The sequence below is a fragment of the Diadema setosum genome, chromosome 5 (assembly GCF_964275005.1).
Source record: "Diadema setosum chromosome 5, eeDiaSeto1, whole genome shotgun sequence".
NCBI classification, from domain to species: Eukaryota; Metazoa; Echinodermata; class Echinoidea; order Diadematoida; family Diadematidae; genus Diadema; species Diadema setosum.
Window position 1 is genome coordinate 19,981,643 of NC_092689.1, and position 13,726 is coordinate 19,995,368.

At 37.0% G+C, this 13,726-nt stretch overlaps 1 protein-coding gene across 1 annotated transcript; it reads left to right on the forward strand.

Moving 5' to 3' along the window:
- The first annotated feature begins 2,029 nt into the window (after positions 1-2,029).
- On the forward strand, positions 2,030-12,682 carry LOC140229187 (serine/threonine-protein kinase 33-like). Its single transcript, XM_072309454.1, has 11 exons — positions 2,030-2,141; positions 2,792-3,039; positions 3,605-3,709; positions 4,758-4,896; positions 5,421-5,503; positions 6,738-6,825; positions 7,967-8,042; positions 9,008-9,120; positions 9,880-10,199; positions 11,323-11,382; positions 12,123-12,682. Exons 2-11 carry the CDS (start codon positions 2,839-2,841, stop codon positions 12,357-12,359), a joined length of 1,422 nt encoding a protein of 473 aa, XP_072165555.1. The 5' UTR covers positions 2,030-2,141; positions 2,792-2,838; the 3' UTR covers positions 12,360-12,682.
- Positions 12,683-13,726: the final 1,044 nt, after the last annotated feature.

Sequence of the window (13,726 nt, forward strand, 5' to 3'; positions counted from 1 at the left end):
TCTAGGGTTTTGGTAATTCTGTGATTGAAGTGTATAACATTTGGCGTATGACCAAAATAGGGCTCTCATGAAAAAAAAAAAAAAAATATATATAAATAAATGTTCATCCTACCTTTAACATGAAATACTACTTGGCAAGAAGTAAAAATGAAATTCAAATATACAGTGTATTGCACCAAACCATGGAAATATGCCTCTGGGACTTGATGGGTTAAATGGGGAATTCTTACAGCCCACTGTTGTGCAAGTACACTACAGTGCAGTGCATCCAAAATGTATTATGCATGGTTTCACTTTTGTAGATTAAAACATTAAACAAACCACAGATGTGACATACAATATTATGCATGCCACCATGTAGCAAACAACATGTAGCGCAGAACAGCTACAGATCTGGCTCAGGGATCTTGTATTAGCTCTAACAAGGGGAAGAGCATTTTTGCAAGAACATATTACAACATTGTATAACCAAGGAAGTACCAGGCTAGTTTACATAATACCTCCTTGATATGACTATGTTTTTGCAGTTAGCAGCAAATGGACATTGGTTATTACAGCAGAGATGCTATCTGTTACTCTTTTGCAGTACATGTATTTATTCATTCTATTTATTTATTTATTTATTTATTCAGTTTTCTTTACCCAGGGTAGCCCCATCAGTGGTTTACACACTGTTATCCTAGGGGGCCCTGCAACAGAATGACAAAATATAACAGTTCAACATACACAAAATAACAAATCAAGGACATCCCTTTTTACATCATAACATCAACACAATATCAATACTCTATAATGAATGTATAGATGCAAAATTAATCTTTGGCGATAATAATACACAAGCTCACATTATTGGGAAAAATGATACCTTAACATTATACAAAAATATCAATAACAAAAGAATTCTACCCCAAGTGAGATCTGCTGTTACGTATGCTTGAAGGGAGGTGGCGTTTCGGACTTCAGAAGGGAGGTGGCATTTCGGATTTTGTATTGTTATTTGCCAAATATGCAGCAGGTTTCGTGGATAATACTATTTCCCCACTAAAAGTGATTGCCTTTTCAGCCATCAGAATACTGCCTAAAAAAGAAAAACAAATAAAGAGATATTGTTAACAAGGTTGACATTCCCAAGAAAGGTTAATCTAGCTGCTGAACATGTTAATTGATTAATCTTTTTTTTTTTTTATGGAAGTACAATGATTCAGTGGAATATATAGTTGACATTGGAGAAATGAGAAGAATTTGTATTAACCAATGTGGTATTCTATTGTCATCTATTGGTAATATTGTACTTGTGGTATAATTGTGCATGTGGTCTTGTTATTTTTATGTTTCCTATGTAGTATCCTTATGTCTTTTTTCATATTTCTTTAGCAATTTGTCTATATTCCTTTTTTTATTCATCTATTTTATGTGTGTAAAATATCACTGATTTGATACCTCATGAGAAAAGGATATTGGTCAGAGATCTGTGGGATACTATCCCTTAATTCTTTTCATTATTATCCAAGATGGTGGAAGTCAACACCTTGTTGCAAATTTGAGAAAATAATTTGGCAGTCGTGTGTGTGTACAAAGTATGACGAGTCACATACAAATATTTGCATTATGAACAAGTACGTGATATGAGATACTTCAGACTTGTCCTAGAATGACTGTGTCTACATTTTCATATATAGTTAATGCCATGTTGCCAGTTCTTTTGTTTTTAGTGACATGCTGCTTGCTCAAATCAGCTAGGTTTTCTACATGTATAAGGTACCATGAATTTTCCTGTCAGTACATAGGTATTTTGTTGTAATGATGAGTTGCAGATATACTCTGCAAGATTTTACCGTCTTGCGAAACCACTTTCTTACCTCTTTTCTGCATCTTTTTGCTGAAACTTCATATTATCTTCGGTGACAATAAATGATTGATGAGATATTGAAAAATGAATTTTGGATACTCACAGAACTTGTTGTTTCTAATTTTCTCTCCTTTTGATTTAATTGCAGGGAGAACCTTCAAAGTACTGACTCCATAGAAAGAAGCATGCTCCCTTTACATTGATGCAGCATCACAGAGTACTCCATTAGGTCTGCCATTCATCAGTCCATACAGGACTCTATCCTGTTGGCTGTGTCTATGTGAGAATTAAGGTAAGATTGTTGCCTAAATTGGAACTTTGTCACCATGTTTACTATGAGTGCTGATATTTGATATAAGACTTACCATGACTAATGATGTATTTGGAGCCAGTGGCTTTTACCATGGCCTTTGGGATCTATAATCTGTATCTGAATGATGATATCATCTTGAATCTGCAAAGGATGTAGCCTATGGGGCTGATTTAGGGATGCAGTACAATTGTATGTTCTTTACTTGATCGACCAAATTTTGTAGATATACATTGTACAATGTAGCATTTGATGTTGTATGTAGTCATTTGGTTTGCCAATTGCATAAAGTAACACTATATAGTGGAAATGTTTGTAATGCTTTTGTTTCAAGTGTGTTTACATCTCTGATGGAAGATTGTCCATGAGGGATGTGTGTCATCTGTGATGGTACATGCAACTTGATTTTCTTGGTATCCATGAGCTTTTCATTCTGCACACCACTGTATTATACATGTACTCTGTATGAGTACTCATGATGTTCTCCAGTATCAACACCCACTGTACTTTTAGTTTTATAACTCACTTACATGTATGTAACAGATTTTAAATCCTCTAAGTCATAACATTTAACCAGATTATTTGCTCCAGTTGGATTCAATTTGGTCAATATTCCTCTCCTGTGTCAGTAGGGTCAGCTGCACTTCTCACATCCACCTGAGGAATCCTTGACCAGGCCATGTCCCTGCGTGTGCAGCCCCTGGGCGGGGTGGAGCGGTCACGCCCTGTGCCGCACACCCGCCTTGACGATGATGCAGCCATAGAGAAGCTGTACCAGTCGGGGGAAAAGCTTGGGTCAGGCAGCTTTGGGGTGGTCTTTGAAGGCACCTGTCTGAAGACCAATAAAAAGTGGGCCATCAAAGTTATCAACAAGGAGAAGGTGAGATAAGCCCTATTCTTCATTTTTACTATCCACCTGCATCAAGTGGCAGAAATGTAATATTCTGCAGGCTAATCATTTCCACATCTGATATCAGTGGTTAAGTGGGTCTTGTGTCAAGTTCTTCCCCTAAATTTAATGTACAGTATCATCTAGAGTTGCTTCAAGTATCATTGTGCTATTTTAGAATCAACTGTTGAATCAAATACAGCTCTTTCTTGGATATTATCATACAGGTATTGCCTTTTTAGATAAACCATCAAAGCAATAATGTGTTTATACTGTCTAGTCTACATTAAGATATAAATGCACATTTCATTCTGTCTTGTTTTGGTGTTACATTGCCTGATGTGGCATCACTGTTTGCAATACAACAACTTTGATCCTCACTGCATAAGTCACATGGTTGCATTATTACCAATTTCTGACCCATATTTATGTTGACCATTTAATATACTGTGTATGTTGATGTTACCCTGAAGGCAGTCAATACATTGTGTAAGTATGTCCCCACCTAAATCCATGAGTATAAACATCACATCACCCTTTTCCTCTGATTCTACAGGCTGGAAGTTCAGCAGTCAAACTCCTTGAGAGGGAGGTAGCTATTCTCAAGCGAGTTAATCATAAGCATATCATTCATCTTGAAGAAGTCTTTGAAACTCCCAAGGTGAGTCAATCACAAAATTACCTGGTATTGAAGAATAGAGCAGTCTATGTAAAAGTAGAAGACAGTTGCTCTAGTGAAATACCTGTTTTAGGTATATATGTCTCATATTGGAAGTAGCCAGTTTCATTATCGCCTATTGTAGTACTTTCTACTGTCAGATCAAAGAGGTTATTGAAAGGCCTAGAGTTGAGATGTGGACAATTGATGTGCATTGTTTTTCCTTGGGCAAGAAGCCAATATTGTGAATTGCTTCTTTCTTCAATGTTATGTCCTTCTCATACAAGAATTTGAGGAACTCATCATTTTTTTTTTTCATTTTTCCTCGGCAAATATATGTTATTCGTTTTCATCAGAGCTAAACATTTGTCAGTACTTTGTTAACCAGTCTCCCAATTTGTGACTTGCTGATATGGTTGTTTCACATCCTCTAAATCTTAATTGTATGTGTAATAATAACAAACACTACCTAATTTGTCCACAACAAACTAGAAATACATGCAAAAAACATAATGACCATATACCTAATTTGAAGTGCCTACAAGGCAGTAGGCACTTCTGACATTTTAGAAATCTTACTTAATAATAATAATAATATGAACACTTGTAATGCGCCGGTATCCATCATGAAAAGATGCTCATGGCGCAAGAAAGAGAGGCAGAGAGAAAAAAACCAGTGAAAAGGAGGTATGAGAAAAGGAATAAAGGAAATGTTTACGAAAAAGCTTGTCTAAATAACCAAGTTTTAAACTTTTAAACTCTTAAACTCACTTAGAGAGGACAGATTGCGAATGTTGTGTGGGAGTCTATTCCATAGGAATGGGCCATCATATAAGGTGTCCAAAATCCAGCACAACTACGGAAAAAGGAGCAGAGAAGGGAGAGGGCTACCAGCAGGCGCACACTCAGTAAAAGAATTATTACTTCACTCTCTCAAAGCTCATCCGGTTTTGCAAATGAGGGTTTCAAACTTCCTTATGTGGCAATGAATATGATTATTGAGAGTGAGTTGCATGTACTGAAGAATCCCTTTGTCACTTTCATCCCCCAGCGAATGTACCTGGTGATGGAGCTGTGTGATGGAGGGGAGCTGAACAAACTTTTCATGCATGAGGGCGTCTTTTCAGAGGCAGACACCAGAACAATCATTCAGAGGCTAACAAATGCAGTGGCCTACCTTCACAAAAACGGTTTGTTTCACTGTCCCGTCATATAGGTTCTCAAAAGCAGTCGTGATATACCTGTACACTCTATGTAATAATTTATCATGTTCATGTAAGCGTTGGTGCTGCGAATACCGTCCATCCATCCAAGAGTTTTTAAAATGTGGAAAAAGTATCTACGAAGTCAAATATCATTGGCACATGATACTCTTATCAATTTGTCCGTAGGCCAATCTGAGAGTTATACAGAATTATGACTGCTGTTTGAGTACTGTGACAAATTTTAAACAGAATCCGCAGCATGATGTTATGACTTGGTATATATTTACTCTGTATTTGTCCCAAGAGCATTAATAATTCATCTTGACTGATTGCACCAGTGCAGTAAACTCTTGTTCAAATATGAGCAGAATTTCATTCTGATATTATGTGTCAATTGGCATACTAATATGCAGACACTCCTAACAGAAGTGAATGTTTGCGAGATCAGTAGTAGCCTATTGTATTGCTTTCATTTCACTTCATTTTTTCCCATCATTTTATTTAAACAGATATTGTACACAGAGACATCAAGCTTGAGAACATATTGGTGTGCAATGAGCCAGATGCTCCCAAAGACAAATTGAATATCAAGGTAAGATATTACAATGTAGGCACTGTCACAAAAATTGTCGATTATGTTGAAATTTTATAAAATAATTTGTTGTTCAGAAATGCTGGAAGAGAAATGTATATTGCCAACCACAGAGAATGAGAGAAAGAAAGACAGACAGAGAGACAGAGAAAGAAAAGAAAACATTTCTCATGTGATAAAATAATAGAGTAGCAAAAGTGGATATTCTTGATCACATGACCAGTTGTAGAATTGTTTTTTAAATACTTTTTTATGTAGCTTGTGGCTTGTGTGTGTGTATGTGAACATTAAATCTATTGGAGCATTATATAAACCCCTAAGTTTTTTTTTTTATTCTTCCTTTTGATATTTGTTTGTTTGTTTGTTTGCTAGGAGTAATGGCTGTGATAAGAGAAACAGAAATACATTTATTTCTGTACTATGCTCCTGTTTGGCAAGCAGTGAATGGTAATCAAAGTGCAAGAAGAAGGAAAATGGAACATTCAAGAAAGGATTTTGCAAATTCTCATTAAAATCAGATGTAAAACCTGATTGCCTGCAATTTTCAGATACATTTTTAAGTAGGAAAGTGACTTCAGGATATTTTGTTTGTTTGTTGTTGTTGTTGTTTTTGGCTTTGTTCTGCTTTTTCTTTTCTTTTTCAGGCATCCATATAGAGAATAATTTCCTAGACAACTTTCTTCTGAATGATTGTATGAATGATGATAAATTCATTAGTGGAAAATGGAGCAAAGAAAATGGGATTCCATCGGGATTCGAACCCGAGACCTCCGGATTGCTAACCCGGTGCTCTACCGACTGAGCTATAAACAGCCCTAGTCCAGTGTTCGTCCCAGAAACCCTAAATTCTCAATGCTCAATGCAATGATGATATATATGTGATATGTATCATAAGCATTATTTTGTAATTGTCGTTTTGTTAATTGCAGGAATATCGTCTACTTTTTTGGCATACAGATATTTTTGCAAATTAGTAGGTCACAGACATTTTCGCAAAATATTGTATTGTGATTTGACAAGAGGCTGTCAATGTCATTAAAAAATGCACTAAAGCCTCCTTTCACTTGGCTAGTGCATCAGGTGGCAATATTTTGATATTGATATTGTTGCACAACAGTGATTCAAGAAATTAGTGAAAATAACAGCTTTTACAGTATTCTGAGAGTATGGAATCAGCTGTTTTGTGCTAGTAGTCATTCCTCTTTTCTTTTCTTTTTTTGCCATCCTTCCACAGTTAACAGATTTTGGATTGTCTGTAGTCAAGGGTGGGGTTGGAAGTGACTCCATGATTCAGAACATGTGTGGAACACCAATGTACATGGGTGAGTGCAAATACTTTTGATCCCAGTTCATCTGTCACGTTTTTACTTCTTTTAACCCATTGAGGATGTGCCAATTTTACTTAAACATGTATTTCATGGACACTTGCCCAAGTGTACTCAAAACAAGTCTTCAATTGGATTATGACATCAATCACAAAGAAGTTTACTGATATTTGCCTCTGCCCCTCAAATCTATACCCCAACTAGACAGTGCTGACAAAGTGTTAAAATTTCTTTCTTGAAACTTTTGTGTTTGAATTGGACCATTTTGTTGTTGAAATTGACACATTCTGTTTTTGCCAGTGATAAGGCTGCACCATTTTTCACAGAAATGAAGAAGTAAACTTGGGCTACGGCCTGCATGCCAGCACAACCAGATCATAGTCTGTCCAACCCAGTAAATCACCTGCATAACCAACACATGTAGTCAAGAGTAGGACCATGCAATATGTCAATGGGCAACTTCATATTGTACAATGAATCAATCAATATTATAGACTTGTCTCTTTGTCATAGCCTGTAATTGCTGTTGTTACTGTGCCACTTTTTTTGGACATAAAGTGCAGCACACGCAAGTAACTTTGCATAGTCTTTGTGGCCATTGCAATACAATAACCTGCCATGTGGGCATCATAACATCACACACACATACAGCGCTATCTCATAATGTATGGCAAGCTGTATGGTACGTGTAAATTAAAACACAAACGTGCATGCTCTTTTTCATATGAGTTTCATTCCCAAGTTTAATACATCAACATTTCATCCGCACACACTCAATTATACTTCACATTGCATGTTGAATTATTTTTGAAAATCCTGACAAGGAGCTTGCATCATTCCGTTCATACTTCCTAAGCTTTAAATTAATGATAACACACACGTACAGAAAAAAAAAAAAAAAAATGTTGGGAAACATGCAAAACCAGGCAGAAGTGCAAATGAAATTTGTTGTCAGAAATTCAAAAAAGAGATAAAAGTTTTAATCAGAGTAAGATTCTCCTGCTTTTCTTCCTCCTAAATTTTTCCACCAAATTCAGGATGTGGCTCATACGGAGATGTGACCTTATTGCTGGTGATTACAGTATCCATCTGTATTTCATAAAGTACAATGCATTGTTTATCTTTCCTTTCTCTGCAGCACCTGAAGTTATTGACAACCAAGGTTACAGTCAGCAGTGTGATGTCTGGAGTATAGGAGTCATTGCTTTCCTTCTGTAAGTGTTCAAGCCTCACTTCTTGTTCATTCCTATTTTTTAACAAATGAATGAATAAAAGCAGAAGCCAAGTTTTCATATTCTATGTCTACATCTACATGCTCATTGGGATTTGTAACTGTGTCACTATCTTGAGTGTTTAATCTTAGTTCAAGTTTTAGTTTATTAGTTATTCCCCAGATATTAAATGAGTGAATTGCTATCTTTCTCAGTTTGCCAGCATTGGTGTTTGTTAGCAAGAAATGTCTCACAACAAATTCTCTTTTCCTTTTATTGTAAATAGAATCTTGTTTATGCTGATGTTGTAGAGGAATAAGATGGTTATTTGATGGTACAGGGGGTGATTGCTTGAGAATTCTTCCAGTCAAGATGAATCCTCTGTACTCTATGTATCATACAACACCTAAAAAGAGTGTAGCTATCCGATTGGTCGATTGCCCATTATGTGACATTCAGTTAGAATTACCATCCCATGCTGTGACTGTCAGCCATGCAATTTTGTTTGAGCAAAAATGGATAATGCATGTTTACCATCGCATGGCTCTGATTTCGCAATAAACAAACAATCGCTCGCACTCCACAATTGCATGTGTGCTTGCAAGCCAGTACTTTTGTCACTCATTTTTGTAAACAACTTCAACCGATCAGTTTCGCATACAGCATACGTATGTCGTACGTATGTACACACACTTGAGGACTGACTGTGACTGTTCAGCTACTCATTTGCCATCATCGCGAAAAATGGTTGCCATTTCTGTACTAAATTCAAGAATCTGTGTAGACTAATCTGTTGACATCTAAGGTGTGTAAGATGAAGTGTATGGTCTCTACTCGTGCAATGGGACAAGATTTCACACTCGATGAAAGATGAGGCACTCTATCTCATATCTCGTGCAAAATCTTAAACCATCGCACTCGTGACCATTCACTATTAAATTTGTATACTGTGGTCTTGTCCTGCCAAGGATGTCTGGGGAGCCTCCCTTCAATGGGCAGGATGAGGACGGGCTGTATGACTCCATCAGGAAAGGAGAGCTAGACTTCTCAACTCCAGCATGGAAGAGGATAAGTGATGAAGGTGATTAGTCCTAGAGTGTGTTTGCAAATGTGGAAGTGTCAAGACTGTAAAGCCTGCCTTAGTTAGGAACTTTTCAGCTCCACTTCTTAATTTGCATCCCATCTTTACTACCTGTCCATTTCAAGTTCTAAATCTTTGTGTTTTGTCTTGTCCTCTGTTTTTTCTCTCTGTCCGAGAAGACTTCTGACTCTGGGAAGCATGCATGCTACTTTGGTCTTCTAAAGACACCAGCAAGCTTTTGTGGATATGAGATGTGAAAAGTTGCCAAGTCACAGATTATGAATTGTATTTGATAATATAAAGACTGGTCAGGAATTTGCAAAGTATGATAAAGCAAGGGCATCTTATTATTATAATTCTTCTTTTTCACAGATTTTTACTGTGTACATGTATACCTTCAACTTTTCTTGGCTGTACTTGTCCTATCCTTCAGATTATATGAAATGTGGAAAGTTTTTTCATTTTCTTGTTTGTATTGCCTGTCATGATCATTTGTATCAGGTATTCCACTGTAATTGTGTTATAGGGTCATATGCAGTGATTAAGTTTGAAAACAAAGTACAGTGTAATTACTAGCTTTGTGTAAAACAAAGTACTATTGGTAAAGTCATACTATTATCATGCCTTCATTTTCATAAACATAAGAGATATGGTCCTTGTTGGTGTAATTTAGTATGGGTTCAGATAGCATAGTCTTATTCATAGAGCCAGTAGAATTAAATCTTTCTTTCTTTTTGTCACATTCTTCCCGTATGACAGCCAAAAATGCCATCCAGGGACTGCTGAAGGTTGACCCTGCCCACCGGCTGACCGCACATGAGCTGCTGGATCATCCGTGGATCACTGGGGACCGCTCCAGACCGATGAACAACGGCCCCACCAATGTCCTGGAGATGATGAAGCAGTGGAAGAATGACCTCCTCCTGGAGGATAAGGAAGGCGACGATGAGACGGATGACAGGAATGACGATGAGGCAAAGAACAACGACTCGGTGAACAACAACGTGAAGGAGGAGGAGGAGCAAGCTCCTAAGGGGAAAGATGCAGGAAGGAGGGGCAGCACCGGCACAGCCGCAAAAGTAGGCTACGAAAAATCATGATGTTGAGTGGTGTATTTGAAGAAAGTCACATCCTTTGCACCTGATTTTTGCATTTCACAATCCATGTGCCCTCATTTGGTTCGAATGCAACAGTCGATTAAGTGCGTTGCTTTCTGGGAGATGGGTCAACAACGCTCCCTAGGTATAGCTGACTAGGCTAGAAAAATCCAGAAATGCGGTTCCTTAGTTATGTGCTGGTTGGTTGAATATTTCTTTATTTGGTTGACTTTCATTCTGCAAAATTCCATTACTGCATCTGCCATATTGGAAACAGTTGTCGACCTATGGTGAAAGAACTCCAGTATACTTAGCAGTATACCTTACTATCTTTAGTGCATGTAAAGGGTAACCTCTGTGTTTTGTCGACCTAGAATTGAGAAAATAGGCCTCTTGTGGTATAAATGTCAGTGGCTCATGGATTGTTAAAGGGAAGAATTATTTATACTTATGTCCATGCACTTTCAGGCAGATGTGAATGATGGTATTGTGTCACTGCTCTGGCAAAAATAGCAACAACAACAATAATCAAATCACTGTTTGTTGACGCTGGGGAGCTTAAAGTGCAGTGTAAAATAGAACCTATGAAAGGAAGCAGTAAAAGAAACCACAGAATTATAATTTCAATTCCTGATATTCAGATTAGACTGCAATATAAGTTGTTCTTGTTACTTTGCTTGAACAGCAACATCAACCATATCCATCATGTGCCATCATGCACACTCTTATCACCTTCAAAAAAAAGAGATATGAAAGTGCAGTTAAATTTGCACAATTCAAAAATTTGCCAAGACGGAGAAAAATTTTTCTTCAGATTGATATAAATATGTGTTAATTCTATTGTGTAAGTCGAAATTCAAGTAACTAAAAAGACTCTGTAATCAATTTAGATACGACTGAGGTGAGGTTGACTGTAATCATAAGGTGCCTGTTTTTTGTTTTGTTTTTTGCCGTAACATGCATCATGATGTTCATTTAGTACGTTTTTCTCTGAAAGTAATAACATATCAAGTTTAGTTAAAAGTCGTGCTGCATTTTCTGTCAATGTCTGTATCTGACTGTCCACTATCATACTGCATCATATTCTTCCTTGCATTGTTATTAGACCTTGAAGCCTGCAGCACAAATGGCCAAGAAGTCAACAGTGTCAAGATCAAAACTTAGTGTGAGTATCACAAGTGTGTGTATTTCTCTAACAAGAATTGAAAATGTTTTTGTATGTATGGAATCTCCGGCAAGTTTAGGCTATCTTACATACAGTGATAGAAAAGACATACGAAGAGAGGAGTTCAAATAATAGCAATGTCCATAGGTGACAGGTGATTTGTCCACTGACTCAAACAGTGTCACTTCACTTCCCGTCTGATAAACTATTTGGCGAACATCTTCCACTACTGTCAAGGATCCTTGCCATTTAAAGTTATAGGTTCACATTGGTTTCATCATGATATGCTCTAACTGAAGTCAACTGTTCGTGTTTTTTTTTTTTTTTTTTAGTTATTGCAACCATTTGCCTCTCCATGGAATCAGATTCCTGAACATCAAAGTCCCTATATCATGACAGGAGAGCTCTGCACACTGGGAGTTCTACAAGTAATGTGTGTTGTGTGATCTGTGCAAATTACCCATTTTACACAGGCTAATCAAAAGTGATGAGGGTTGTGACAGAGAATATAAATGAAAGTGTGTGTATAGAGTGTTATTAGACTAGTATAACAATGAGTGTTTTGGTGAATATTTCAACACAGATATTCATATCTATCTGTATTATTATGCTTTTTTTGATAGTGGCACATCAATCAGCCAATCAAGAATGTTATTCTAAATATAGCAATAGTTGTATTTCAAATGCCAGTTAGAATCCTGTGATTAAAAAACAGTTGTCTCTCCTTCTTGTCGATGTAGCCAACAGACGGGGGACCCTCTCGCTCCTCACGAAGCAGTTCTTCTACGGCTGCCACAAATTCCAAACCATTTGTAGCTGGGCGAGGCCGGTCTAATGTAACAAGCAAGACATCCCCTCATAGGACAGGACCATCTACATCAAGAGCCACCCAGGATCGCCCCAAACCAACTTCCCCTAAAGGAGGCGGGGGAACTTCAAGCCGTGCCATCAAAAAGAAGCCGTCTGGACCAAGTTGAGAGTTACTCAGTCGTTCAGTTTCTACTTTGTATCAAATTTAAGAGAAAATCAAATCATGTATTTTATAGAGCAGGAATTATAAATTTAATGAAAGAGTTCTTGTAATGTGGAATACTGCTTAGTTCTGATGAATTAGAGGCAGGCTAAATCATTGCTCATATTTTGCTGCAAGTTAATATTTTCAGTGTTATTCTGGCTGGCTGCTTCACAAAGGTTGCAGGAGCAGAGACCCAGCATTCATTATTGACACAATTTGATGACAAGTAAAAAACATATGCACAGATGTCAGTAGTAATAATAGTAATCAGTTAGGTCTTGAGCTGCTAGTAGGCTAAGGACCAGTGGTTGTCAGTGAATTGTAAGAAGAGTTTCAGTTGTACCCTGCACGATCATATTCATTTAAATTGCCTTGAAACATATCCATTCTTAGGATCATGATAATATTTTTTTTTTTTCCAAGTGATAGTTTTGAATTCTGGTTATGAACCAAAGCCAAGAGGCAATCTTTAATGTGTAGTTAGTGCCTGTGGATGTGTTCCAAATTGTACATCAATTAGTCAGGTAAGTCAGAGCCTCAGTCATTCCATATCGCCCTTAAACAGTGTCCAGTGATCAAACGTCATGGAAATGTTCCCTCCAAAAGTTGAAGTGGTTTAGATATTCTATGTGTACAGATACCTGACTCCCATGTAATGAGGGTTATTTGTAATTTGTAAGATGAGCAGGAATAAAGGATTATTTTGTTTGTCATAAAAACTTAGCTCCACACTTTAGCATTAATCAAAGAATTGATTAACAAATTAAAACTGTAAGTCTGTGATGCAGCCAGTCTAGAACACACTGTAATATGACCATTTTTTTTTTTTTGTTTACCTGGTTTTGACAAACATGCATAATTTGCTATTGTAGCAAGTAATTGTTTCTGAAGTCATATAAATGTATAGTGTAATTATAGAGTGAAGTTTATGGCACAGTGTTTTGTTTGAGTGAATGAAACATTTACAGTACTGAGCAGATGACAGCCATTAGTGAATTGTAAGTGTCTATGATACATCTTATGTGTCATCCCATTTTTATTTTTTAGAAACTGCCACTAAGACTTTGCATAGCTAGTACTTAATTGAGTATCATTTGTGGCCAAACAATGTCACATATTGTCAGAATGACATTAGATACTTGTGTTTTGGAAATATGACATTAATGCTTGTCTCTTATTAGGTTTAGACATACTGACATGGAATTACTACTGTTTGTTCTCTAGGTACTAGCCCACATTTGTAAACCTGCAGCAATTGGTCTCATAGTTAGCATGGAGTTTGGGTATGATTGCAGTAACACCTGTGCAAAATTTCGTTCCAATTAGTCC